Source organism: Pelecanus crispus, chromosome 3 (genome assembly GCF_030463565.1).
Source record: "Pelecanus crispus isolate bPelCri1 chromosome 3, bPelCri1.pri, whole genome shotgun sequence".
NCBI lineage: Eukaryota > Metazoa > Chordata > Aves > Pelecaniformes > Pelecanidae > Pelecanus > Pelecanus crispus.
The window spans coordinates 80,408,600-80,432,078 of NC_134645.1; the positions used below are offsets into that span (position 1 = coordinate 80,408,600).

General features: G+C 41.9%; 1 protein-coding gene across 1 annotated transcript; it reads right to left on the reverse strand.

Annotated features, from left to right (window-relative positions):
* Nucleotides 1-589: 589 nt before the first annotated feature.
* Nucleotides 590-22,386, reverse strand: LOC104033184 (coiled-coil domain-containing protein 162). The gene is made up of 14 exons (XM_075707722.1): nucleotides 22,291-22,386; nucleotides 21,093-21,325; nucleotides 19,096-19,234; nucleotides 18,551-18,671; nucleotides 17,351-17,460; nucleotides 16,401-16,550; nucleotides 16,177-16,230; nucleotides 13,546-13,713; nucleotides 12,492-12,644; nucleotides 8,065-8,217; nucleotides 6,216-6,422; nucleotides 4,006-4,126; nucleotides 1,015-1,130; nucleotides 590-643 (listed from the first exon to the last, which is right to left on the reverse strand). Exons 1-14 carry the CDS (start codon nucleotides 22,384-22,386, stop codon nucleotides 590-592), a joined length of 1,875 nt encoding a protein of 624 aa, XP_075563837.1.
* Between the last annotated feature and the right edge of the window lie 1,093 nt (nucleotides 22,387-23,479).

Here is a 23,479-nt window from a genome sequence, read left to right on the forward strand (position 1 = left end):
GAGTCCTCTTTAAACAGGCATGAGAGGTTCAGTGTACAGGCAGCAACCTCTGGGGAGAGCACACTGTGTGGGGCAGGATGTGGTGGTCAGGGGTTGCAATAGGAAAGCAGTTAAAAAAACAAACCAAGAAAAACACCCAAACACCAGACCCAGTCCTTTCGCTCTAAGCACTTAGCTATGCTTTGCACCACCCTGTCCCAAGGTTACCACAATAAAGAGAAGCTGTTTGGTTTTGACTGATAGCCTTGCCTGTCTGTGCTGCATTGTCTGTGAAGGGAGGAGATGCAGTGCTGCTCTTGCTCAGAAGGAGGATATGCATCACCCAGCACCTAAAATAGGTTAGCAGATTAACTGACTGGGGTTGGTATCAAACACTGCATCCAAATACATTGAAGTACATACATACAGCACTGAGGTATTACTGCCTCTCTTTGATTTGTATGTAAATTGTTCTTCCCTTACTTCAATGTTGCCACTTCAGTGGCATTTTCTAAAATGCCCTGGACTGATTAAAAATACATTCAGGTTTACTTCTGCACCAGCCTTTGTTTCTATAGCTGCATGAAGACAGTAGGAAGAGACTTTTCATTTAGGTGTGGTAATAGCCTGTCTGCCATTTTCTCTCCTTCCACCTGCTAGGCACCTGAAAGCATAAGTAACACATAAAAAGAGTCACCAGCCATGGCATGGTAAACAAACAAACAAAAAAACCACCACCCACCCCACCACCACAAAAAAACCTAATCTTTCCTGGACTGTTACTATCTATATACCTCCCTCCTGCCCTGTTCCCTTACTCAATTTTTGGAACATTTGGAACTTTTTTTTTCCCCCCCGTTTGCTAGCCATACATACTGGTCACCTTGCTCTTAAAGTTAAATCTTCAAAGGGATTTGACTTATTGTCCAGATGAAACCTGCCTGGGTATATATACAAATCGCAGCTTGCAAACTAGCAAAGAAGTTGCTCATTTTGCAGCCATATCAGCTTATTACCAATGCCACTGTTACTTACTGTCTTTGGTCTCTGAGTGTTTCCTCTTGTTCCATTGCTGCTTCTTGGGTCAAAATTCAAAGGATGCTGCTGAGTGGATGCTGAAAGCTTGTTACTCTGGACCTGAGCTGCAGAACCTGAAGTGTAATCAACAACACAGAGTTAAAGCAGAACTTAAGTAAATGCAAAAGCTGTTGTTTCTGACCTCTAAGCAGCATGTTAGGGTGAAAAGGCAAAAAAAACCCCACACCCCAGAAACAAAGAAACCCCAAACAAGTTGCGAACACTCAGCATAGTAGTAATAGAATAATAGATTGCTTATTCTGGAAAGAGTGGTTCATGGATGATCTTGACTGTGAAGCAGAACAAAAACTATTTGCAGATAGTTGCAGTGATTTGCAAAAACTGTTTGCAACTACCTGCAATTTTTGCAGCTCACCCCACGCCCTTTTCATTCATAGTAATGAGTGTATCAGCATTCATTCCTCCAGCAGGAGCTGTCTCAGTGAAGCAGAAAATTCTTGCTCCCCCAAGTCTACTTCATTACATGACTATTTTCCCCACAACTGTCTTTCCTGGGCCTGTTGAAAGCCAAGATTAAAAGGTGTGGGTGGGTGTTAATGCTCTGTTTCCAGTGACACTAAATTTGCCAGTGAATTCCAGTCTTCATCTCTGTAGATTTCTGAAAAGCAGAGATGCAGCCACTTAACACCAACCCTTCAGCCACTAAAAAAAATCCCCACTGAATCAAAGGCTATGCTTGCTATCAGCTGTAATGCAATTTTACCCTGATTTGTATCAATGTACAACATGCTATTGCTCTACCACTTCTTAACCCTATGTTAACCTTTCCCACTGACTTTAGGTAAAAAGGTGAGGGTATTTTTGCTGTCTAGCTGTAATCCTGTGCTTGTTAATTGAGACAGTGTTCCTCCTCTCAGATACAATCCAAGATGTTTCAGACCACATTGGTTAGCTGTTTCTGGCATTACTTCAGGGTGCGTGTCTAAGGGACTCTGGCCTTCTGCTGAAGCAGCAGGAAAGCAGCTGGCAGCTGCCCAGAGTGCACAGCTGCCCAGTCTGGTCAGACTGCGTTCAGGGTCCATGCATCCTGAAGCAGGGGCTTGAGAGGACTGACTACACAAGCATCGCATGAACCCAGAAAGAAGTGCAGCAACTGTTTCACGTGGCTGAGACAGGCCATGGCTCAGGGCATTTGAGAGGGAAGAAGAGGGAAATGTGAAGATGGAGGAGAAGGAATGGAGAAGCTAGAGTACATAGCTCAGACCGCTAATCTACAGATTATTCATACAAACTGGCTGAAGTCTTAGTCTATGTGGGCAATTCCTGGAGTTGATGTGACCTTCTGACCAAATGCTATAGGTGTGAAGTCAGGTTAGTGACAGAGTGCAACTCAGATTAATTGACAAGACAAATCTTTACATGATGCAAGTCTGGATTGCCTTATGAGAAGTACTAGTATTAATGCATCAAAAATAATAGTTATTTAATATTGATTTATTACCTGGAAAACAACTTCTTACACTGCTTGTACTATGGGACAACAGCTCTGCAGTCTTCCTTCTACCCTTTTGAAAGGGGGAAAAAAAAACCCCACACACCAAACCCCCCATCACCAAACCTCACACCATCCATCTACTGTTACAGACACAGGAATAAAAAAAAGTCACAAGTAAAAAGGTAGCTACAATACATTGCAGAGTTTTAACACATTTCAGACTAGGTGTCTACAGTTTGATCGTGCTCCTATGTTGAGCGTAGAGAAACCCAAAGTCCTCAGCCAATTTTTCCAGCTCTGCATCATGTTTAACAACTGAGTCAGGTATTACCAGAGGTTTAGCCCTTTCAAACTCACTGCAGGAAAAAAAAAAAAAACATCTCCTTTCTGTCACAGCTGCTTTCCTTGTGCTCAGTAGCGTCAATGTGACTTACAGGTTTTGCACCAACTTTTCCCCTGAACTTGATTGTTTTAAAGCCAGAGAAACCAAGTCTATTTGTATGTTAATTAACAATACCTCCCTGTTCTTTATTTCCCCACATTTGGTTCGTGGCTTGTCTTCAGCAGTGTGCTAATGAGCATTTCTCAGTTTCCTTTGGCAGGAATAACTAACATTTTCCTGCAGAAGAAAACTATAGTTAAATTTGTAGGACTTTATATTCTTCATGGCATAGAAATGCACCTTGAAAGATCATTGAAGTTTTTTCCTGTTTACTTAATTTACTAGGAATTTAGGTATCGCCCATCAATTTTTCTGCATTAGTTTGTCAGACCAACAGTAGGATTTTGATACCACAGAGAAAAGCAGCCACTTCAGGCAGGTAGGATTAGAAATCCCTAATCAAGCTTTTTAAGCTACATTAATTACATAAGCATTATGTTAAAAAGTTACCTAACAAACAGCTGAGAAGATTTTTATTAAAGGTTGAAAGTTCCAGGTTAATTCAGTTAAGGGCTAGAAAGTTTTGTCGCTGCTGTTTTGAGATCCTCTAAAGACACCTGCAATCATAGGCATCTGTCTAATCGAATTACAAGGGTACAGTCTTGTTTGGCTGCCCGCATGATTTGTAAGTAAGCTGTTCCAAGACTAGATGCACTAACAAAGCCTGATTTCCTTCCACTTGGGATCCTTTGTTTCCTAATTCCCTCCACCCCTAAATGCAGCTCCCCTCATATTTCCCATGATATCCCTACTAAGCAAAAGACAACACAAGTTACAGTTTAAAGTTATTAACTTGGGAGTCGGTGTTTCTTGTGTTGCTTGAGCAGCTGTGGTGTAAGAAGGCGTATGGCTTCTGAGTTGTCTGACTTCCTGAAGATTCCTCCTCTACCGAAATGCTTTCGTTACAGAGGAGGTCTTCTCCTCTTTCATGTTTGGCTTAAGTTGCCTATTGCTTCAAAGGTTTATTCAGAGGGATTCAGAGACATGGACACATAGCTCGTAAGACTTACTTCCCCAAGATAGCAGGTTACACCACACAACCTGTATTTACCTGCAGTCAAATTCCTCTGGGAAACTGCAGCTTCCAGGTCATAAACTTGACACTGCAATTCAGCAACCTGCTGGAAGGCATCCCATTTTAAACTGCACTCTTGGGTTAACTGGCTTCTTATCTAGAAGGTGGTAAAAGAATTAATAGCAGCAACAAAAATTCATTATCTGACAGCTCTGCCTCAAAGCAGGGGCCTAGATTTAAAGGAAAAGATGTTGCCCTGTGTGCTTTTGTGAATGAGAGGCCATCACTTGTTGGTTGAAATAATCCATAATTACAGCTTTGCTAAACATACCCATAATCCCTCTGAATGCAAAATACAGCACAAATAGTGCAAATTGACATTAGTGTTTAATAGGACTCTGCATTTCAGGCATTGCTGGAGGAAGATAAAAAACAATAGAGGCCTTTTCTCGCTGCGTGTAATCCTATTAGACAAGACCCTACCTCCATTTTCAGGGCAGAAGTACGTGGAAAAAACAGCAGCTCTCCTTCATCTCTCCACAGACTAAGTTTAAATGTAGAGTTTGTTAGTGTTAATGACCACATAGGCGCTAGCTGCAGCGGGGACTGTTGTGTGGCAATAAAAGCCTCCACACTGCAGTTGCCATTTTCCTTCCTGCTCTCCTTAAAGGCTGATCTAGATGTTGACATCTCTGATCTCTGAAGGGGGTTATTTTGTAAACACAGCAAAACAGTTTGGAGCCCCATCAAAGATGGACACCAATGAAATCAGTGGTCTTATGTGTCTGCACCAACTGCTTTGGCTGTGTAAAAGTCTCTTCATGATTTTGGTTAGAAAACATGCCAGCAGCCTGAGAAATTATTCCCAGCAGAATGGCATTTGTCATCCTGACTCTGGAAAACAAACAGCCCATGCTTTCGCCTTGATGCTTTAGAAGACTGAAGACAGAATATACTTTTCTTGGTTTACAGGAGAGGCATTCAGATACATTTACAAAGCTTTTTTTCTCTCTAGACCAAGATAGCAAGGGCAAGGAGACTTCAGCAGCAGCAAAGCTGTCAGTTTGTAGATGGATTCATCTAGTTAAAGTCCAATCAGGTGGTTGCCAAATGATATTTTGTTCTGCAGGCTATGCTACAAAAGAAACGCTGCACATTTTACAGCCAAGAGCCCATTCTACCAGCTGTGCTAAACACAGAGATTGTATTTACTTGCCCAAATCAGTTTTTAAATTCAAGTAGTTAAATCTCTTTTACGGGAAGATAATCTTAAAAGTGGCTCTGGTTACTCAGTTACATTAAATCAATGATTAGCAATGCAGCAACAGATTTAAACTCAATACATCAGTTCAGTACTATGGCATCAGTTTAGTGAAAACTAACACCATTTCTGTGGCCAGACTGGATTAAAGCAGTTCCCTTCCCATTCCCTTCCCAATACATTCATTTGTTAGTCCAGAATTCAGGAAACAGTGGTGTAATGTATGGGAAAGAGAGGTAAGAGCAGAGGGTTTATGTCAAATGCAGAGCAGATAAAGCAAAATGACAGCAGTTTGTCAGCTCTGCAGCACTGGTATCAAGGTAGCAAAGCCCTGCCTGGGAAGTGTCACAGGGAGAGCCAGGAAAGCGACAGGCACCGCAGACCCAGGAATGTGGCCCCAGCAGCAAGGCAGAGCCTGAGTGAGGCTCCAAAGCTCCACGTTTCATCTGGTGAGAAGGACAGCGGTTACAGCAGAGGCCTGGGGCACACCGCTGGCGGACATCCTGCAGGGGATTCGTGGCTGGCCAAAGCCTCCGGAGCCACTGAGCCCAGCCACTTGCTGCTCTAGCTACTGCACCCCTGATCCCCCCAGGGGTGCAAGCATGTTCTGTCTAGCACCACACACCCATTCCCCCTGCACCAGCACCTTATGCAAGCTCTTAGGTAGTTTACCTATAAAATAAGAAGAATAACACTCACTTTCTAGAGCAAAGTTACTGAACCAGGCTCAACAGCAAGGCCCTGGGAAGCATCAGAAACACATGACACCAACAATATATTGAACACAACCCTAAGCCCCCAGCAGGCGGGGCCCAGCACAGTGCCAAGGTTTATACTGCAAGACCCTCATCCAGAGCACTTGGAGGGCTACAGTGAAGCTCTGAAGTTCAGACACTTGAAGGGATACACTGACAGCATTGAAACTTGAGGCGTCTTTCCAGAAATGCTACTGGGTTTGTTTTTCAAATCTGCATTATGAGTTTACCTGCTGCATTTCTCTTTTGACCCCTTTTTGTTGAAGATGGCATGTTTTAGATTTTTCAGCTTCCTTGGTTAGGCATTTCACTCTCTGCTCTTTTTCTTCCATCTCTTCAAGCATCTTCTCTGCATTTTCAGCTTTCATCGCACTGTGTACTTGTCTCTTCTTGGCTTCTTGTGTCTTCCTCTGTAATACTTCCAAAAGCATTTGTTTCTACAAGATACAATCATGAACACTTCAGGCCTAGATTGCCTTCCCCCCAGTTCCCATACACACCTTTTTAGATTTCCTTTTAAACCTTGGTGACTAGTCTTCCAATGTCATGCCCAGCTGAGCTGAATGAGGAGAGACCCAATCCCACATGGCTTGGTACTGAAGATAATGAAATATTGGTAAATAAATCTGAATTATCCTATGATCTTATGAAAGGATCACAGTCAGAGCTAAACCCAAAATAAAATCTGGGTTGTGGGAAGGGGAAGCACCAGGGAAGGGTAAGGGGGAGTGGGAACGGAATGCTGTATTTACATGATTGCTTGTTAGAGAGAGAAGCCTCAAAACAACATTCATGTGTAGAACTCATTCAGTTGCAAATAAACAAGAAGGCAGTTGCTTCTAATTTCCCTAGCCTGCTGTAATTCGCTTTCTGCAACCAGCCTCTGGTCTGCATGTGGAAGTTGTTTTTAAAACAACATATAAACAAGGAAGGAGTTGGGGGGGGAACTGAGCACAGCTTTTTCAAGCATTGCAGTTTATATGTGGTTTGTAGAGACAGCCAGTAAGTATGGCTACATTTTAGAATCTGTACCACAATTGAATGCAATGGTATTACAAGCCACCCATATCAGGTCAAACCCCCCTGTACAGCCAAGGGTTGTGGAATGGGGTCTGCTATTTGTAAATACCATCATCACAATCTGTACCAAGGAAAGAAATTAGGAAGAAGAGAAAGAACCAGAAGCTGATGTCAGAAACAAAACAAAACAAAACCCCTAAACTACCACCACCACCAACAAAAGCAGCTGCTAGAAAGATGGTAGATGCAGTGGGTGTTTTGGAAGTAAATTGATGGCTTGTCAATGAAGAAAACCAATTTATCAGCCAAAGGCAACTCCACTCTTCTTTGGTGAAAAATCCAAACACAAAGAGCTAAAAGCAGTCACAGCCAAAATATTTTTCATTGGGGAGCTCTCTAAGTCTTACTAAGGTTGGAGTTTTTTAGACCAATAAGCTCAGAATGGAGCAACTGAAGGGTGTGCTTTTCAGTTTGACTTTGAGGCATGGGCCATTTTAGCACGTGTAGCCATCTGTAGAAGTGAAAGGGAGCTTTCTGTGGCAGTGATATATCCATGAAGGTCTTCAGATGGAAAAAAAAACCCCATGTAATGAATTTGTTCTGGATTTAATGACAACATCCCTGAATGTTTCCTTGAAATTTAATCATTGGGTGGAAGACTAATAACCTCAAGATCTGTAATTTAATTTTTTTTATCTGTGGAATAAAATATTAATAGCGTCTTTTCCTCTTCTAAAACATACATCCAGCACTGTTGATGGCATACATAAATGTAGTGCCTGTAGCTGTCATTTTGGTAAGTGACTCAAAACTTTATCCAAGGTGCTACAATTTTTTCCCTAGTTCCCTCTACCTGCAATGGTGAAAACACTCAGATGGACACATTGTTTCAGTGTCATAAAATACACATCCAGCTTCAGTAACTGTATTATGCAGTTAGTTTTGAATCCATTTCTCTCCTAGAATAACAGTAGGCTAAATCCTCGTTAAAGCAAGTGAGATGGAGAAGAGAGTTCAACTTGTTGCAGTGATGAAACAGGACCTGTTGAATTCAGATACCTGTTTATGTAGCTGTTTCTTTAGCTTGTCATTGTCTGCCTGAGATTTTGCAAGAGCTTTCCTTACAGACATGAGCTGACCCTGAAACAAAGTGACCTCTTGTTCTGCCATCATCTTATCATTCAGACACTCTTTTTTGTTTTGAAGAGCTTCCTGTAAACAGAAAGTACATAACAAACAACGATGAGAGCAGTGATTTTCTCTCTTTTATATAGCAGCAGGTTTCTTGAAAGGTGAATCTCTCAGAGATTTTAGTAAAGTGAAATTGAATTATTCCTATTTTCTAATAAAGGCTAGACCTTTTTTTAAGGCAAAATGGGGAACAGGATGGACAAGAGGGGTCCTCTAAAGGGGAAAACGTAAGATAATCTTTCATATGGGTACAACTGCACATCTTTAATTATATTCACATGTCAACTATTCAAGTTCTTGCGTCCAAACAAGCTCAGAGCAATGCAAAACTTGATCTTTCTTATGCATTAGACAGATCTGTCCATCTATTAGTCTGTTTATTCCTTCATTATCTTGAAAGTAAAAATTAGTGTGATGAAGCTTGTTTTCCTTCTGGGCAGGGTCTTTTTGTTTGTTTTAAACACAAACATAAATATGTATATACATGTTACTATGTCGGGCACAGATTTAGGAGCATTCTCTCCTTTCCCAGCCGTTTAAACTGGAAGCAAGGTCCATGATCCTCTGCACTTGGAGTGGAGGACAGTGAAATACAAGTTCTTAGATCTTCAGGATCTTTCCAAAGTCAGACACAAGAAAGCTCTGTCTGAGCAAGATGAGCTAGTTTCTAATTTTAAAAAGCCAGATTTTCCCATTTATTTTCCTTGGTTTCAGACTTCTTTTAAATCCTGTGGATAGCTCTTATTTAAATCCACAAATTTGCAATAATTCAATACATCTTTGACTGATCTGTTTAATAAAATATTCTAATGATTTAGCATCTCCCTGATATAACTGAACTAAGTGTATGCACATCCAGTTTTATTTGGGTTGAAAATTAACAAGCACACAAACCCCATTTTGTTTTCACTCTTTTTAAGTTAACAAATATGATCCATTCTGCCTTTCCTTTGCTTGACATGTGCAGCTAATTAACCTATATAACAATCAATAACCTGTTTTTTCCATTCTAATCAGCCTCATTTAAAGCAGTGAGGCACTTTTCTTTCCATCCATCTTCACTTTAGTTTAATTTAGTCATTTTTGTGCTTCATCTTGTATTTCTGTAATTAAATTTATAAACCTCATGTTGTGTTCTGCTTTGTTTAAGCAGATAGCATCTAAAAAAAAAAAACTCAGCCACCTCCCAAGCCAACAGTCTAGTTCCTTATAACTTCATGTCTGCCTGTCGTCTTTTTCATATATTTTAGTCAGTTGCGAAATAGTTGATTTTGATACAATGTCATAATTAGTCTTCTGAGTCAACAACAGAATTAGGAATACTATAGGCTACTCATACTTCCTAGACTCTTGCTTGAAGCATCAGGGATTTGTTTCACACTCCCCACATTTGAAGACCACCCTTATACCCATAATATAGAGGAGAAAAAAGTTTAGAATTTTTACCTAAAATCTGCAGTTACCATGAGATCCTATAGACTTACTAAGTAACAGTGAGCCTGCCCAATTTGACCATTAGGTTTGCAGAAAATTAGAGACTAATAACAGATGAAATGGTAAGGAAATATCACCTTCTCAGCATCTCTAAGCTTTGCAGAGAGCTGTGCCTTCTGAGTGGTTTGCTTCCAACAGTTCAGAGCCTTTAGCTTACAAACCAGCTTGCTCAGCCTGATATTTTCATCCTGCAAGAGCTGCAGCTGTTCCTGCTAAAGAAGACGTCAGTAAGAGCAGACCCACAAAGATTACTTTCCCCAGGAAGAAACGTGTGGTTTGGAAGTAAATACAATTGTGAAAGCATGCAACTATTTGTATTTCATTTTAATTTTCAAATGTTCAAGCTTGGCAGTTTGAAACAGCGCAGCCTTTGGCAATAAATTTCTATTAGTGTGTCTCCAGGGAAACAGCAAATGTGAACATTGTGCAGAAACTGGGAAAAAAAATTGAAGAAATTTAATCCAAACCACCAAGCAGGTAACCCCCTCCAAAATGAAGCACTGTTAATGGTGATAAATACAATTATGCCAAATGGAGGTTCTGGTTCGTACCATATTCAGTAACCTGGTTCACTCTAATTACAATGTCCTTAATAAGAACAAAATTAATGGATTCATGAAAAGTATAGTAATCAGGTTTTCTTCTTTGTTCACAATAGCAGACTTCCTCCTGAAAACTATTCTTAAGGTGGAAGAATAGATTTTCATTATGCAAAAATCATAGAAACAAGGGTTACAGAGGACCACTGGAGGTCCTGGCCCTCCTGGCAGAGGTGTCTCTGCACAGAACTACTATTCTGTGTAAACTCACCACCTTTGTGTCCCGTATTAGTTTTATCTGCAGCCAGGCTTTCACCTTCCTAATTTCATCCCTATGGGTCTGTACTCTGATACTCTTACCTTTGCTGCCTGTCCACGTTTCCACTACTTGCGATCTTTTTTTTTGTATTTTAGTCCTTTAAGAAGCTCCTTGCTAAGGCAAGCAAGGCCAGCTTTCTGCTAAACTCCCTGGTCTTCTTGCATAACAGGGTAGCTGGTTTTGAAATCTCTAAGTTTTCTTTAAAAATCAACCAGCTTTCCTTGGTCCTTTTACCCTCTTGGCAGTTTCCCAGGGATTCTGCCTAGCAATTCCCTAAATAAGTCACAGCCTGCTCTCCTGAAGTCCCAAGTCCTAGCTGTGCAGCATAATTTTGCAACCTTTCTCCTGATCCTGAAATCATTTCGTAGTCACCACAGCCTCAGATGACACTCACCACCAGTTTTTCCCTGTTTGTGAGCAGCAGAAGTAGGGATTTACCGTGGTTGGCTCCTCTAGCATTTGCTTTTGGAATATTATCACTAGTGCTGTCTAGGAATTGCCTAGGCTTTCACAATGCTGTGTTCCCCTTCCAGTAGACTTCCAAATGGATAAAACCTCCATGAACACAAAGGCCTCAAATCAAAAACACTTTTCTTAGCCCTCTATAGACAGGCCCATTCAATTTATTCTCCTGAGCAGGCAGTCTGTAACAGATTCCCCACCGCAGTCATTAATCGTCACTAACGATCCTCCCTCATCTGACCTTGACTCGTAGGCTTTCAGTTGTACATCGCCACATTCGTACACGAGCTCTGTGCAGGGAATGAACTCCTTACATAGAGTGCAATGCTCGCTCCTCTTCTTCCCTGCTGATCCTTCTTAAACACCCTGTAACCACCCATGACCATGGTGTGCACCCGCTCACAAGTTCCCATGACTCTGCTCAAACCACAGCCCTTTGACTGAGCATGAGCTACCCACGCTCCTTGTTCACTGCCTCTGCACACTGTTATTTCCCAATGGGGATGTGGAAGTCTCCCTGCGGCCTTGTTACACACAAACTTCCTCCATTTCTGCTGGTTCCTCATTTACTTCTGGGTGTCCCTATCCCCCAGGTTCATTGGGGTTGTTGAAAGCCCTTCTCACTCATTACAGTTATATCCTGCTTCGCAAGCTTCTCTGCTTGAGAGATCTGCAGGCATATTTGCTTTAGACAGAAGTAGTTAGCCATTATCCATTTGATCTCATTTGTTTTCACTGACTGACTACCATAATTTTAGTACAAATTGAACTTTGCTGAGGAGGAATATGTTTGACTAGAAAAAGGATTGATTTGGAAATGACTTTCCAGGCTTTAGTTTATAACTCCCAGAACATCAGTTTTGGGGTCACTTCTTCAAAACATAAAGCTGAATGTATTTTTGATTCTAAGTAACCCCAAGTGGAAAAAAGGAATCTGTCCCCATTCTTTTATGTGACCAGCTTGCACAAGAAGAAGATAAAACTCCTATCAACACATTAATCAGGGTCACTGAAACATCATGTTCTCTTTCCCCCACCCAAAAAAGGGACAATGACAACACATGACAATGCTGACATATGATTGAATGTGAGTTCACATTTACACTTCTTCAGATCCAAATTCAACCTCTCTGATGTTCACCTGTGTAGAAAGCATGGTGTTAGTTTCACTCAGAACAGACTGAAAGCAGAGTTCCTAAGCTTAGAACCAAATTCAATTCAAACACCTGCAGATATTCAGGATCTAAGGGCTGGGTTTGCCAAAATTTCTGCACTTGGAGCATAAACACACAGTCAGAGATGATTGATTCATGACAGCCTGACAAATGAATAGCCATTAACAGTCTAGTAATGGACCACCTCCGTGCTCTTCACGCAACCGATGTCCCAGATAGAATACAATAACTGAAGCCATCTTCAGCAAGCTTAACTAGGATATTATTCTTGTGTTCATTTACTGACACACATATGCATTTCCTTACTTTAGACAAATGTTCTTTCAAGTCGCCATTATTTTTAGTGGAGCCATACTTTTTCTTCAGATCAATCATACTGTCAACTCCTTCTCTTCTCACTTCGCTGATGATTTCAAACACTCGTTGCTCAATGCTAAGGCGATAGACATCCAACTTTTCCTGCAATTACAAACAGAAGCCATAAGAGATGAAGTGTGCACATATGGGAAAGCAACATTCAGAAGATTTCAGAAGTCTCTCAACTACAACCAGATGGTCTTTCTTCATAATTATTTTCCTGGAATCAATGTATCAGGAAGGCAGAGCAATATTCTTCTTGCATCCAGACACTACAAGAAGTGGAATTTCAATTGTATCATTTACAGGCAACTTATTGGCAATCCTGGGATGTATGTATTTAAGGAAGTAGCAGCACCATGGTGAAAAAATAGGCTTTCTGGTGAAAACTGGACTCACCCTCAGGATTGCAAAAGAAATCACAGTATTCCTCAAGTCATTATTGCCTTGGCCACAGACATTAATGGGCTTGTGGACTACCAATCAGAACCCTGGGAATCTGATGCAGGTAGTTACTTTATAATACACATGGTCACAATCAGGTCAGTTTTTACAGGCTAGATTGGAGTATCTTATTTTTGTAAGTAATGACGTATGTCGCCCCAAAGAAATCAGTGGATTACTTGAAAACAAAGGCATTGTTAGAGTGAGCAATACAATTACACAGTGGACATAAAGTTTCCAAGAAAAATAATGCAAAATATTACAGACTGAGGTATTATATCCAAAAAGTTCCCCCCACTATAACTAAAAAGACCTCCCGTCACTCTCTCTGATGTGGTATCTGTTCCATCAAGAATACGCCTCCTCTCTTGGAAAAGGTACACTATTTTTCTACTGGACGTTTTTACAAGATGCTTCTAGCAGCAGGAGATAAATGATTCACCCATTCATCCACCTGGCACAGTGCAGCAATTTATTCCTTTGAGTGCTACACTTGTTGGCAAATTATACAGCAGCACAAAAAAGAGCAATCGAGTACCCCCTCTTATTCTGTACCTACTTTTAGATGGACACAAGTCACAAATAGGTTCCGCACTAATGATTCATATTCATCCCGTACTTCTTTTCTAATCTTCTCTTTGAGACCAAGATTTTCTTCCTCTAAGTCAGCGAGCTGGGCTCTGAGAGCAGTTATTTCCATAATCATCCCATGGCACGGCCCCACAATCTATCACAGCAGAGAAAGCAAATGAGCAAAGCCAGGCATGAGCAAACACCATAGCCTACTGAGTGGCCTGATGAAAATAATCCATTGATGATATAGAATAATCCATTTTGTACATCTCTGTTGGTTTTAGAAACATTTCTTCCCTGGAAACAGTAGGAAGAATTGTGGCAGTTTGCGACCAATATTTGAAGGGGGCAAAATGTGTAAGTTTCATAGATAACCTTAAAATGTCTGTTTCTGGTCATCAGGAAAGACACCTCTCCTCGCTAATAGGTATGAGAACTGACAGAAGGAAATGTGTGCGGAGGACAGAGGAGCAGAAAGATTGGAGAGCAGGATTAGGGAATCTGATTTTAGGAGATGATCCTGTGCATGGCTCTGCTGTGTTGGTGAGCCTACACAGCATAACCTCCCCTGCCTCCAGAGAGAAAGTCAGAACTGTGACCAGGCTTTGTTCAGTAAGCTGTGAGGTAATGCATTTATGAGAGCAAATATGCTGTCTGCTGATAAGCTTGCACATAGAGACCATTTAATACATGATAAAAACAATTATGTGTTCCATTTGTTGTTATTTGACTATTAACATACCCTCAGAAAGGGTACGCAGGTTAGCACAAATAGGAAGGTACATGATAGAACTTAAATGGATTTAAATGACAGAATTTAAATTTCAAATAGGTAGGTCATTGCTAGGTATAAATGTTTGGTCATTTGCATTTGCATTTGCAAACAGATGAACATAATGGAGGAAAGCTAAAATTCATTCTTAGCATATTACGTTACTCAGATAAGAAATAGGCACAACTGCAGACTGTAGGCACAGCCAACAGCACAGTCTGCTTTCAAGGTTGCCTAGCACCTTCACACGCCAGATCTAAGTAGTAAATGCTAATAACTTCACTGGATTATCGCTGAAATTTTCTGTGGCAATTTTTTTGTCTTACAGCAAACATTACTGAGAGACTTCTGAAAATGAATGTTGGGGAAAAATACATGTATTTCAGCCCTGCCGAAAAATTCTGGTGACCTTTATTCAGAGCAGCACTAGTTTTCCTCTGTTTTGGGTGTCTTTTTTGTAAAATCGGCAAAAAGTTTGTCAAATCCTAAGACTGTTGGAGAAAAAAAAACCCAACCCATGTGGTTCATGTATGTTCCTTAGAGTCTTTTTAGTTTTCAAACTATCTGCCACCCCTTTTTGGCTGATCATGCCTGAACCTTTGTCATGTTTTTTAACACTTGCACTGAGCAACTGAGCTTGCTCTTCAGACTTGTGGGAGCCTCTGTTCATTGCTTTAGGCTAGCGAGAAGTAGAACTGGGAGCAGGAAGTGTCTTCTGAGGTTGAAGCAGAGCCCAGACACAGTAGGCAGCGGGCCACCCTGGGCCACTTCCTTCTAGTACAGCACAGATGAGACAGGGATGTGGTGGTGATGGGCTAGTAAAGTGGAGGCGGGGAGAGACTCCACTGCCCACAGTCTCCAGAAAAGTCCTACTGACTCCTCCTGTTATCTTTCCGCCCAGCTGAAACCTCACACATGTTTCTCATTTTCTCTCTCACTGCAGCCTTCCCAAACATATGGATAGGGCAGTGAAATCAGGGAAGAAGGGAGGTTGCTGACAAGACACTGTACAGAAAAGGATATAGGAGCAAAAAAATGGAAAAAGCCTGAGACAGTGGGGCAAGAAACTGATAAGAAGCCCAGAGAAGAACTGAAATCTTGTAGTCAGTGATGAGGACAGATGAGAAAAGAAGCCCAGGAATGAAATGCAAAATGCAGATGTTCTAACACTGCTGTGCAAACATCCCCGAAAACCAAGCAGTCTTCTCCCTAGCGTGGGTTTCTCTAGAAGCTGACACGCCTCTAGCAGTGGAGTTTGTGTTGATGGAGCTAAGCCTCCAAGTCAGCTAATAGATTACACGGATATCACATGATTCCACAAGACAGCATTTCTGATTTATTGTCTGGGTTTATTTCTTTAAAAAATTCCACCCATGCATAGCAGCTATCCTAAAAAAACAGAGCTGAAGCTGCAAAGTCACGTACTCAGAACTTAAGAGGAGTTGCTTATGTAGCTATGATGTAGCATACCTGGTACCTACACTGCAGTATGGCCTACATGCCTGACCCACTTCTATTTTCTGTCATCTCAGTCAATGCACAGGATTGAATTGCTCTGGGAAAATGCCTTGTGAAGGAAGAAACCCATTGGCAGCAGTTTAAGGTGACCAGTATATCATGCATTGTGAACATGAACCACAGAACAGCAGGCCACTACCTTTGCCTTCAGGCTATCTTTGGTTTACAAGCCCTTCTGGTGTGACTTCTGGCATTGAACACAGAAACAGCAGCCCCAGAGACCCCCTTCCTTTCTTCTCAGAGACTGTCACCGTATGTCTGCACAGTGGGACTCTGTCCCAAATGAGACCACTAAGTACTACCAATCGATAGAGCACCATCACCAACCTGCGGCAGAGCCATATCGCTTTGGTTGCCACCTTCTCCCACTGCGTGCAGCTCCTGAAGCAAAGCACAAAGATGCACAGTGACTATGCCTGTGTAGCCCAACTCGACTTCAACAACTTCCCAGCCTGACAGCTTGACTTTATTTTTTACTTAGCAACTGCCTCCCACCTAGAGAAACCATCTTCCCCTGTTCTTGAGGAGCAGAATCAATGCTGTGAGCATACTTGTTCTTTTTGGCAAAGTAAACGATGCTGCTGCTGGAGAATATTTTCATAAAACATGGAGTAGGTCTCAAAGTTGCTGCGCTCTCTGACCATGATGTCACAGCCCAGTATGGTGAGACACTGTTGTAAATGGCTTTTTTTAAAAGTAACCTAGGAAAACAAAATAAGAAACCTTGCAGGTGGCCTGAGTCACAAGAGATGCTATATACAGCATACATCAAAATGAAACATGGTCACCTTATTGTAAATAAAATGCTTCTGTGATATCAAAATGAAGCAAAAATAAAATTATTCAATGTAAATGTTTTTGCCCAATCTACAATTTCACTAAACGAATGCAAAACAGGTTTGTCAGTTTTTTGACTGGTTCTAGCTGCAACTATATAATGTATTTTTTTTTTCCATCTGAAGCTAAAAGAGAATTTTCAGTAGAGAAGTTAAATCATCAGCTCAGAAACTGCCTGGATTGCAGCTGGGGCCCAACATCCCTTCTCTCAAAAAAAACCCATGTTTTGTGTGTTTTAACCAGAATTGGTCATATTTTCATAAATATTTTCTTTAAATTTCACTGAAAAGAACACCTAAAACTGCTTCCTAACATCGTGCTGGACCCTTGGTTTAGCAATGACTCAGGAAGAAGAGTTCCCACTACTGAATCCGTTAATAAAGAAGTCCTGCAATCCTGCATTGCAGTTGCATATAAACCTCCAGCCCTAACTCATCTTCACATTATTACAGTCCTGAGAGCTGAAATAAACCTGTCAGAAGGCAGTAGGGCGATACACAAGTTTGCTGCCAACGCTGCTATTACAAACCAACATGATCTGAATCTAAGCTCATAAGCTTAAGAAATGTGTTTCTCTTTTAGGTCACTGATGGACAAGAGCTTAAATAAATAAAGCTGTAAACATGACTTAGCTGTTGCTTAGATAGAAATGCAGAATATGTACCTCTGTATCTGATTCTTGGTAGTTTTCCATTAGCCTTTGAACAAATGTTTCAACTATCTGTGGTTGTACAACTGAGAAATTTTCTTGCGTTACCCTGTGTTTCCAGAGCTCTGCAGGAACAGAGGGAGGAAAAAAACCCACAGAATAAAACCACACATCAGTGGCTATTGCTGTCACAAAATATTGATCCTTCAGTAATCCCTGGGATTTGACAGTGGGTACGCTTTATATATAGCTTAAGGTTTCTCAGCTTTCCTAAAATGTTTACAACAAAAAGTAAATGTCATTGCAAACAGATTGCAAAGCCTGTGTTGAGCAGCGATATCAAATTCATTCTGGTATTGCCAAAAGGCAATTTCATTATGGACCAGTTCTGTCAATAATGACCTGGCCCACAATTGTGTATTGGAGTTTTCTGTAAATATTGAGTAAAGAATATGGCTTTTGTGTGAAATTGAACATTTCTGTGCACTAATTATTGCTGCCTGCAACCACAATGAGTGATAGTAGGGCACATTTTTCTTCCTTTTTTTTTCCACTTTTTCTTTGTTTTACTATTTGTGCCTGTGAAAACCCAAACTGCCCACACCCATGCAATAATTGTACCAAGTAAACACCTAACATACTAAAAAGTCTGGCATTTAAATTGCACTGGTAGGCCTAAAATCTTAACACTCCAACACAGAGGAGTAGAGAAGTAATTTCCTATCAGGCTGTTTCAGGCTGCCTGCAAACTCCAGAATAATTAGTGTTCAGCCTTGTTTGCACAATTGTCTTTGCAATGTTTATGGCTAAACATTCACTTTATAAAGAGAAAGTGAACTAAGAATTCTAGGGAATTTGAATCTGTGGAACAGGTGGAATAAACAGGTCCATGCAGAAAGATGGATGGTATCTTCATACACAGTTCTTCACGGCTTCCTGCTAGATGTATTTCTGGAATTTCTCACAGTGGGCTCTCCAAAGCAGCAGAGAGTTTCCTGAGGGTAAGCTGTTTTTCATCGGTGATACCTTCCCCATGATTCACCTGGTGTCTGGCCTCCAAATGGGCGCACAGGGAAGCAGGGAGCTGAGAGCAAATGTGCTCTCCTCTTCACACACAGGACAACTCTTTGTTGCCTTTATGCAATCAAGGCTACTTTTCCCACTCAAGACCAGGGCTCCTGTATTTCCCAGGGAGGGTATTATAATTCCCCTTACCAGTGGGGAGACGGCTCTCTTGTCTGGCTCTTTCAGATGTCACAAGAGTCATCTCCTGGTTAATTTTCTTCTGCACATCATGGATCATGTGGATTTCTAGGCTTTCCAGAAGCTTTTGAAGCTAGAATCAAGTTTAATACTTAGCACTTACTAAATCTCTATACTCCTTATAAAGCAACTTCCTAACTAGCAAAAACTAGCAGACTAAACCAAAGCAATTCTCTTTCCATTCTTCTCTAAAATACAGTGCTTTCAGGTACAGTATCAAGGTTAATAACATTTGGGGGTGACTGCATGCCTAGTGCTGTGCCACAAATACACTGGATAGAGGCAGAGGCCCTGTTGCTTTGGGCTGCCCCAGGACCCACAGCTGGCTCTACACAGCAGAGGTGCCATTGCAGGGCCTCCTGGGTCACCCACATCTCCCAAACTTCCCCCCATGACAGCCTCCACACGCCCCCGCTGGACTTCACTTATCAGAAATTGCAGGAAAATACGACCCTGTGTGATCCCCCGCAGCGCCCCCCTAATAACCCTGCCCTTACCTGGTACACTTTCATTTCCATTTCTGATGCTTCTCTGGGGGGAAGTATATGCTGAGTGCTTGTAACGGGCTCTCCAAACTTCTCCTCTGTGCCTGTTTGTCTGACTATGGCTTTCATGGCTGGGTACAGGATAGCTGCACTAGAATCACCAAGATATAGGTATTTCACACATTCTCTCTCAAAATTACTGTGTTTGCATTTGCTGACCTTGGACCTTAACTTTCCTTTTTCTTCCCCTGGCACTGTTGGGGAAGTGGCACATGGCACTTGGCACACATGGCACTAACCCATGCAGAATATGATTAAGTCTCAGCGCGACCTACAAGCAGGGCAGGACAGTCTCTTCTTCACTGGTCTTGCCTTACTACATAGTTCAGTAATTTCTCCAAGTTTATAATAATACAAAACTAAAACCGAGGGCAAGGAACAAGGGGTCAGCCAGATAAAGCAGGGAAATCTGGTCACAGGTAAGAACTTGTCTATCACCGTCATTCAAATAGACCAAGAAACTCCCTCCACCTCCTCCCCCTGCTCTCCGTCCATCTGATCATGGGTTTGCTAAGTGCTTCTGAGTGCTAAGTGCCAAGGCAGACACTCACTTTGCTTTTAGAAGCAGAGGAGCCATTCACAAGGCATATAAGCCTCATTACGTTTTATTGCTTTAATCATGCTGCCTTTTAAACCCTTGATGGCATGACACAAAGGTTAGCACAGAGCTCAGAGAGGGAAGTAGGAAGCTCTAGTCTGTGGAAAGGGGTGGCTGGGGACACTGGAGGAGGGAAACACAGTGGGATTTTTGGGTGCAGTACGTTTGGCAGATTGCCTGCTATGACAGAGCTGTTGCAGGTGCCGCTACAGAATCTCCTCCTGCTCAAAGGCCAGTGTAAGCAAAGCCAGGGGCAGGGAGCTCACCTCTCCTCCCGGGAGACAATAATTGCTAAGCCCGATCTCAGGCATCACCACAAGAAAGCTCTGGGTGCAGAGAGGCTGGGAGATGCTGAGGCCGGGGCTCTCCCACAGCTGCCCAGCCCCATGGTGGAAGCACAAGCTGTTGCTCACTCTGCACGGAGAACTTGCGCCCCTGACTCCCAGCCCTCCCGCAACCCAGTCCTGCTCTGCCCCAGAGCTGCTCCCTCAGCAGAGTTTATAAAGTAGTTGGAGGCAAAGACCATGGGCCCCCGGCATTGGACTGTGCCCCCTCCAATCTGGTGGTAATGCATGGGACGTAACACTGGGATACAGATAGACAGAGACCAGAATGGAGCAAACCTGATACCAGCTCTTTACACACACACAAATTTTCTGTGACAGATTCAGACTTGTCAATCTAAAATGCCTTGGCCTTGTAGGGACAGGCCCACTGAGCATTGCTTCCTCCATGCTCCATTGCATGACAACGGTGTTTTCCAGTACCCTCATGCACAGATTTCACCCTTACTGTGTGATCTTGCTCTTTCACTTCCTTTCTTGTGGTTTCCGGGGACAAGGTTTTTTAAAAAGTGATGTTCCATTTTTTGCTTTCAGATGGGCCTCTCTGATGGAAATCTTCCAATTTTCTATTCTTGACTGCTCAAAATTGAGACAAGTAGGAGGGTTAGGAAGAATTCTGCTACAATTCATCTAACAGGTTTCCAAAATTTCCGTTTATTCAAGTACTGTATTTAACATTGTTTATGGAGCCTGAAATACAGAGGCGGGTCACACGACTGAGAAGAATGCACTTGGAAAACATCATCAGCAAACAGTCTGAATAGACATTGAAAGAGGGGAAAAAACAACCGTACTGAAACAAAGAAACAAAAGGTAGCTCTCAAGCTTTTAGACAAAAGCAAAAGTACTAGGTTAATTATACGCAAAGAAAAAAGAAACGTAGAAATTAAAAAAAAAGGCAAGTGAAAGAGGGGGACAGGAGGAAAATGGATGGAAAAGGCAGAGACTTTTCTCATTTTTCACCTTTTCGGTCACTCTGGAATATTCTTGCATCCGAAGTAACTTACCTATATTGCTCACAAAACTCTTTGTAGAGAGGAACTGTATTGATATCCTCAGTCCTCAGCTTCAGCCGGCCCCATTCTGCCTTTAATATTTCTAGTTGCTTCCATAGTATCAGAAAAGATCTCAGCAAGTTACGTGATAAGACCGGATCATGATGCCTCAGCAAAAGTTTGCACATCTTTTTGCTGTTCTGCAACCAGTTAGCACTTGAGTCAACCACTTCTGCCAAGTTCTGCTGGAAGTCACAGGGAAATGTTTTGCTTCAAAAAGTTATGACAAGCTTTTCATATGCTTTTCTTTGCTTAATAGCATCTCATGCAATGTACAGTGGGACAAGACATGCGACTGGCTATTGCGCAATCAGAACTCGCAATGGGGCCTTATACCGGTGTCATGCAGAGCATGGTATGGGGAAAACCCAGGCTACTTTTTGATTGCAGTGAGTACTCATTGCAGAGATGGGGATAAAATTGCACAGAAGTTAAATTCTTTGTTTTATTGCTGTTTTCCTCAAGTGAGTCACTTCAACAGCAACACTCTCTGCTTGGTCTCTAACTAAAAGTATTGTTACAGAAATCAAACTCTTAGATCTTGAAAGAAGCAGACCTTAAAATAACTAAATTTGTCCTTTCCATCCATTTTACCTTGCATATCAATCAGCATATCTGTTTTCCATCACAAACAGTTTGAACCTCTCCCCATTTCTTGAACCAAATCTTTGTGTAGTTTCTGGCAGGCTTTAGGTGCCCCCAGCAACCATTCCTCATACACACATCCACAATGCAAGTACCTGGGGAAGTACAGCCTGGAAGTACCTTGCATCTCCTTGACTAGATTTGGTTTTAGACAGTGGCCAGGCTGTTCCTTTCCCCTTTGCACTGAGTAGCTCTTGATAAAGAAAGAGCTGGACCTTTGGTGGTGTGTGAGGAGAAGTCGGGATAGTCTCCGTTTTCTCCAGAAGTCTGGTCATACCAGCAGGCCCTCAAGAGGCATCTATTACTAGGGCTTCTCTCAACAGCACTAGGATTTATAGAAGACAACGTTGTTCCCTTTGCTTCTTACCAGACGGCCAGGCGTAGGTAAAGTTATTAGGGCATACCTCAGGTCTAGGTCACTTACGTTCACAGAGATTTGGTTGCAAAAACTAGTGGGAGTCCTACATAGAAGCTGTACAGTTCCAGACAGAGTTGTCAGAGGTACCTGCTTGCTCTTAGCTAACGAGACTTGACAGTCAGCGTGATCTTCCACAGCACAGCCGTAGCTGTTCTGGAGTACGTCCTCCATTAGAAACTGCATTGCCACCAGCTCCCCGTGAGCAACACTTCGGTCTGCATCATTCAGGCTGCACAGGCACAGCTGGAGAGGAAGGGAGAGTCTCTGAAGGTCTGCTGCTCAGAGCTTAGCAAGTAATAGCAAATCTCAGGTAACTGTCAGCACAGGGGGTTTTGTATTATAAACACAAATGGATTTCAAGCTTTTAGCACCATGGTCCTAAAACACATATGCCCATATATAAAAATTATTTGATTCTCTAGTTCTAGCACACTAGGAAAATGGTAAGTATAGATTCATTATCAATAAAAATGCTCTGCTCTGCTTGAAGAAAGATCAATTGTGAAGTAAATGGTAAAATGGGCTTTTGGACAGAAAAGGGGGAGATGTTTTTTGTTCACTTCTGTTCTTTAAAAAACAAAGACAGGAAATGAGATAGTATTACTTTGTTTTCCTCCTGCATCATAGATTCATCTTGTCTGTATTTCTTTGGACATAAGCACAAGGCTGCTGTCTCACTGTACCTGCATGTTGTAATTTATATTAATTGTGTTGTTGATAGTAACTGGAAAAAATCCTCCGTCCATTAGGAATGTCCTCCAAGGAAAATGCATGAGTGTCTAGAAGAATAGAGATGACTGTTCATAAATAAGAACAACGTTCAGTTAGTTACGAGAGTCCCATCTCATTTGATCAGGAAAAGGCAACTCAGAGGCCAAGCTGCTATTTGGTATGTGATACACTCTGCTCTGACTTTGAAAGTAGGCCATGTACTAGAAAAGAAAGAAGCATCTATTATCACTCCTTGGGAAAGAAGCAATGAAAGTCATTCCAGAATACATTTCCAACCAAGATGCTGTGCTCCTTCTGCCTACACAGAATAGGTCCCAGGTCCTTACCTACCTACTGTCAATCATTTATTGCTGGTCCTATCTTGGAGACATCAGGACATCTTATTCATCAAAGACATGCAGATTTTGCATGCCAGTACAAATTCCATTTCTCGGTTATGCGAAGGAGGCCCTATGTGTCATTGTCACCTAAATCAAGGCAGGGTGGCAGAATGTTGTATTCCTATAACTCTTTGTTTGGGAAAGGCATTATTAAAGGTACCTGA

Bases quoted from the DNA above. Each gene is read 5' to 3' on its own strand.
- LOC104033184 (XM_075707722.1), bottom strand. From the start codon at position 22,386: ATGCAGTTTCTAATGGAGGACGTACTCCAGAACAGCTACGGCTGTGCT. The intron at 12,645-13,545 runs GTAGGTACAGAA...TTGTAATTGCAG, and splicing joins TGACTTGTGTCCATCTAAAA to GAAAAGTTGGATGTCTATCG. The intron at 8,218-12,491 runs GTAAGGAAATGC...TTCTGTTTACAG, and splicing joins TGAAAGAACATTTGTCTAAA to GAAGCTCTTCAAAACAAAAA.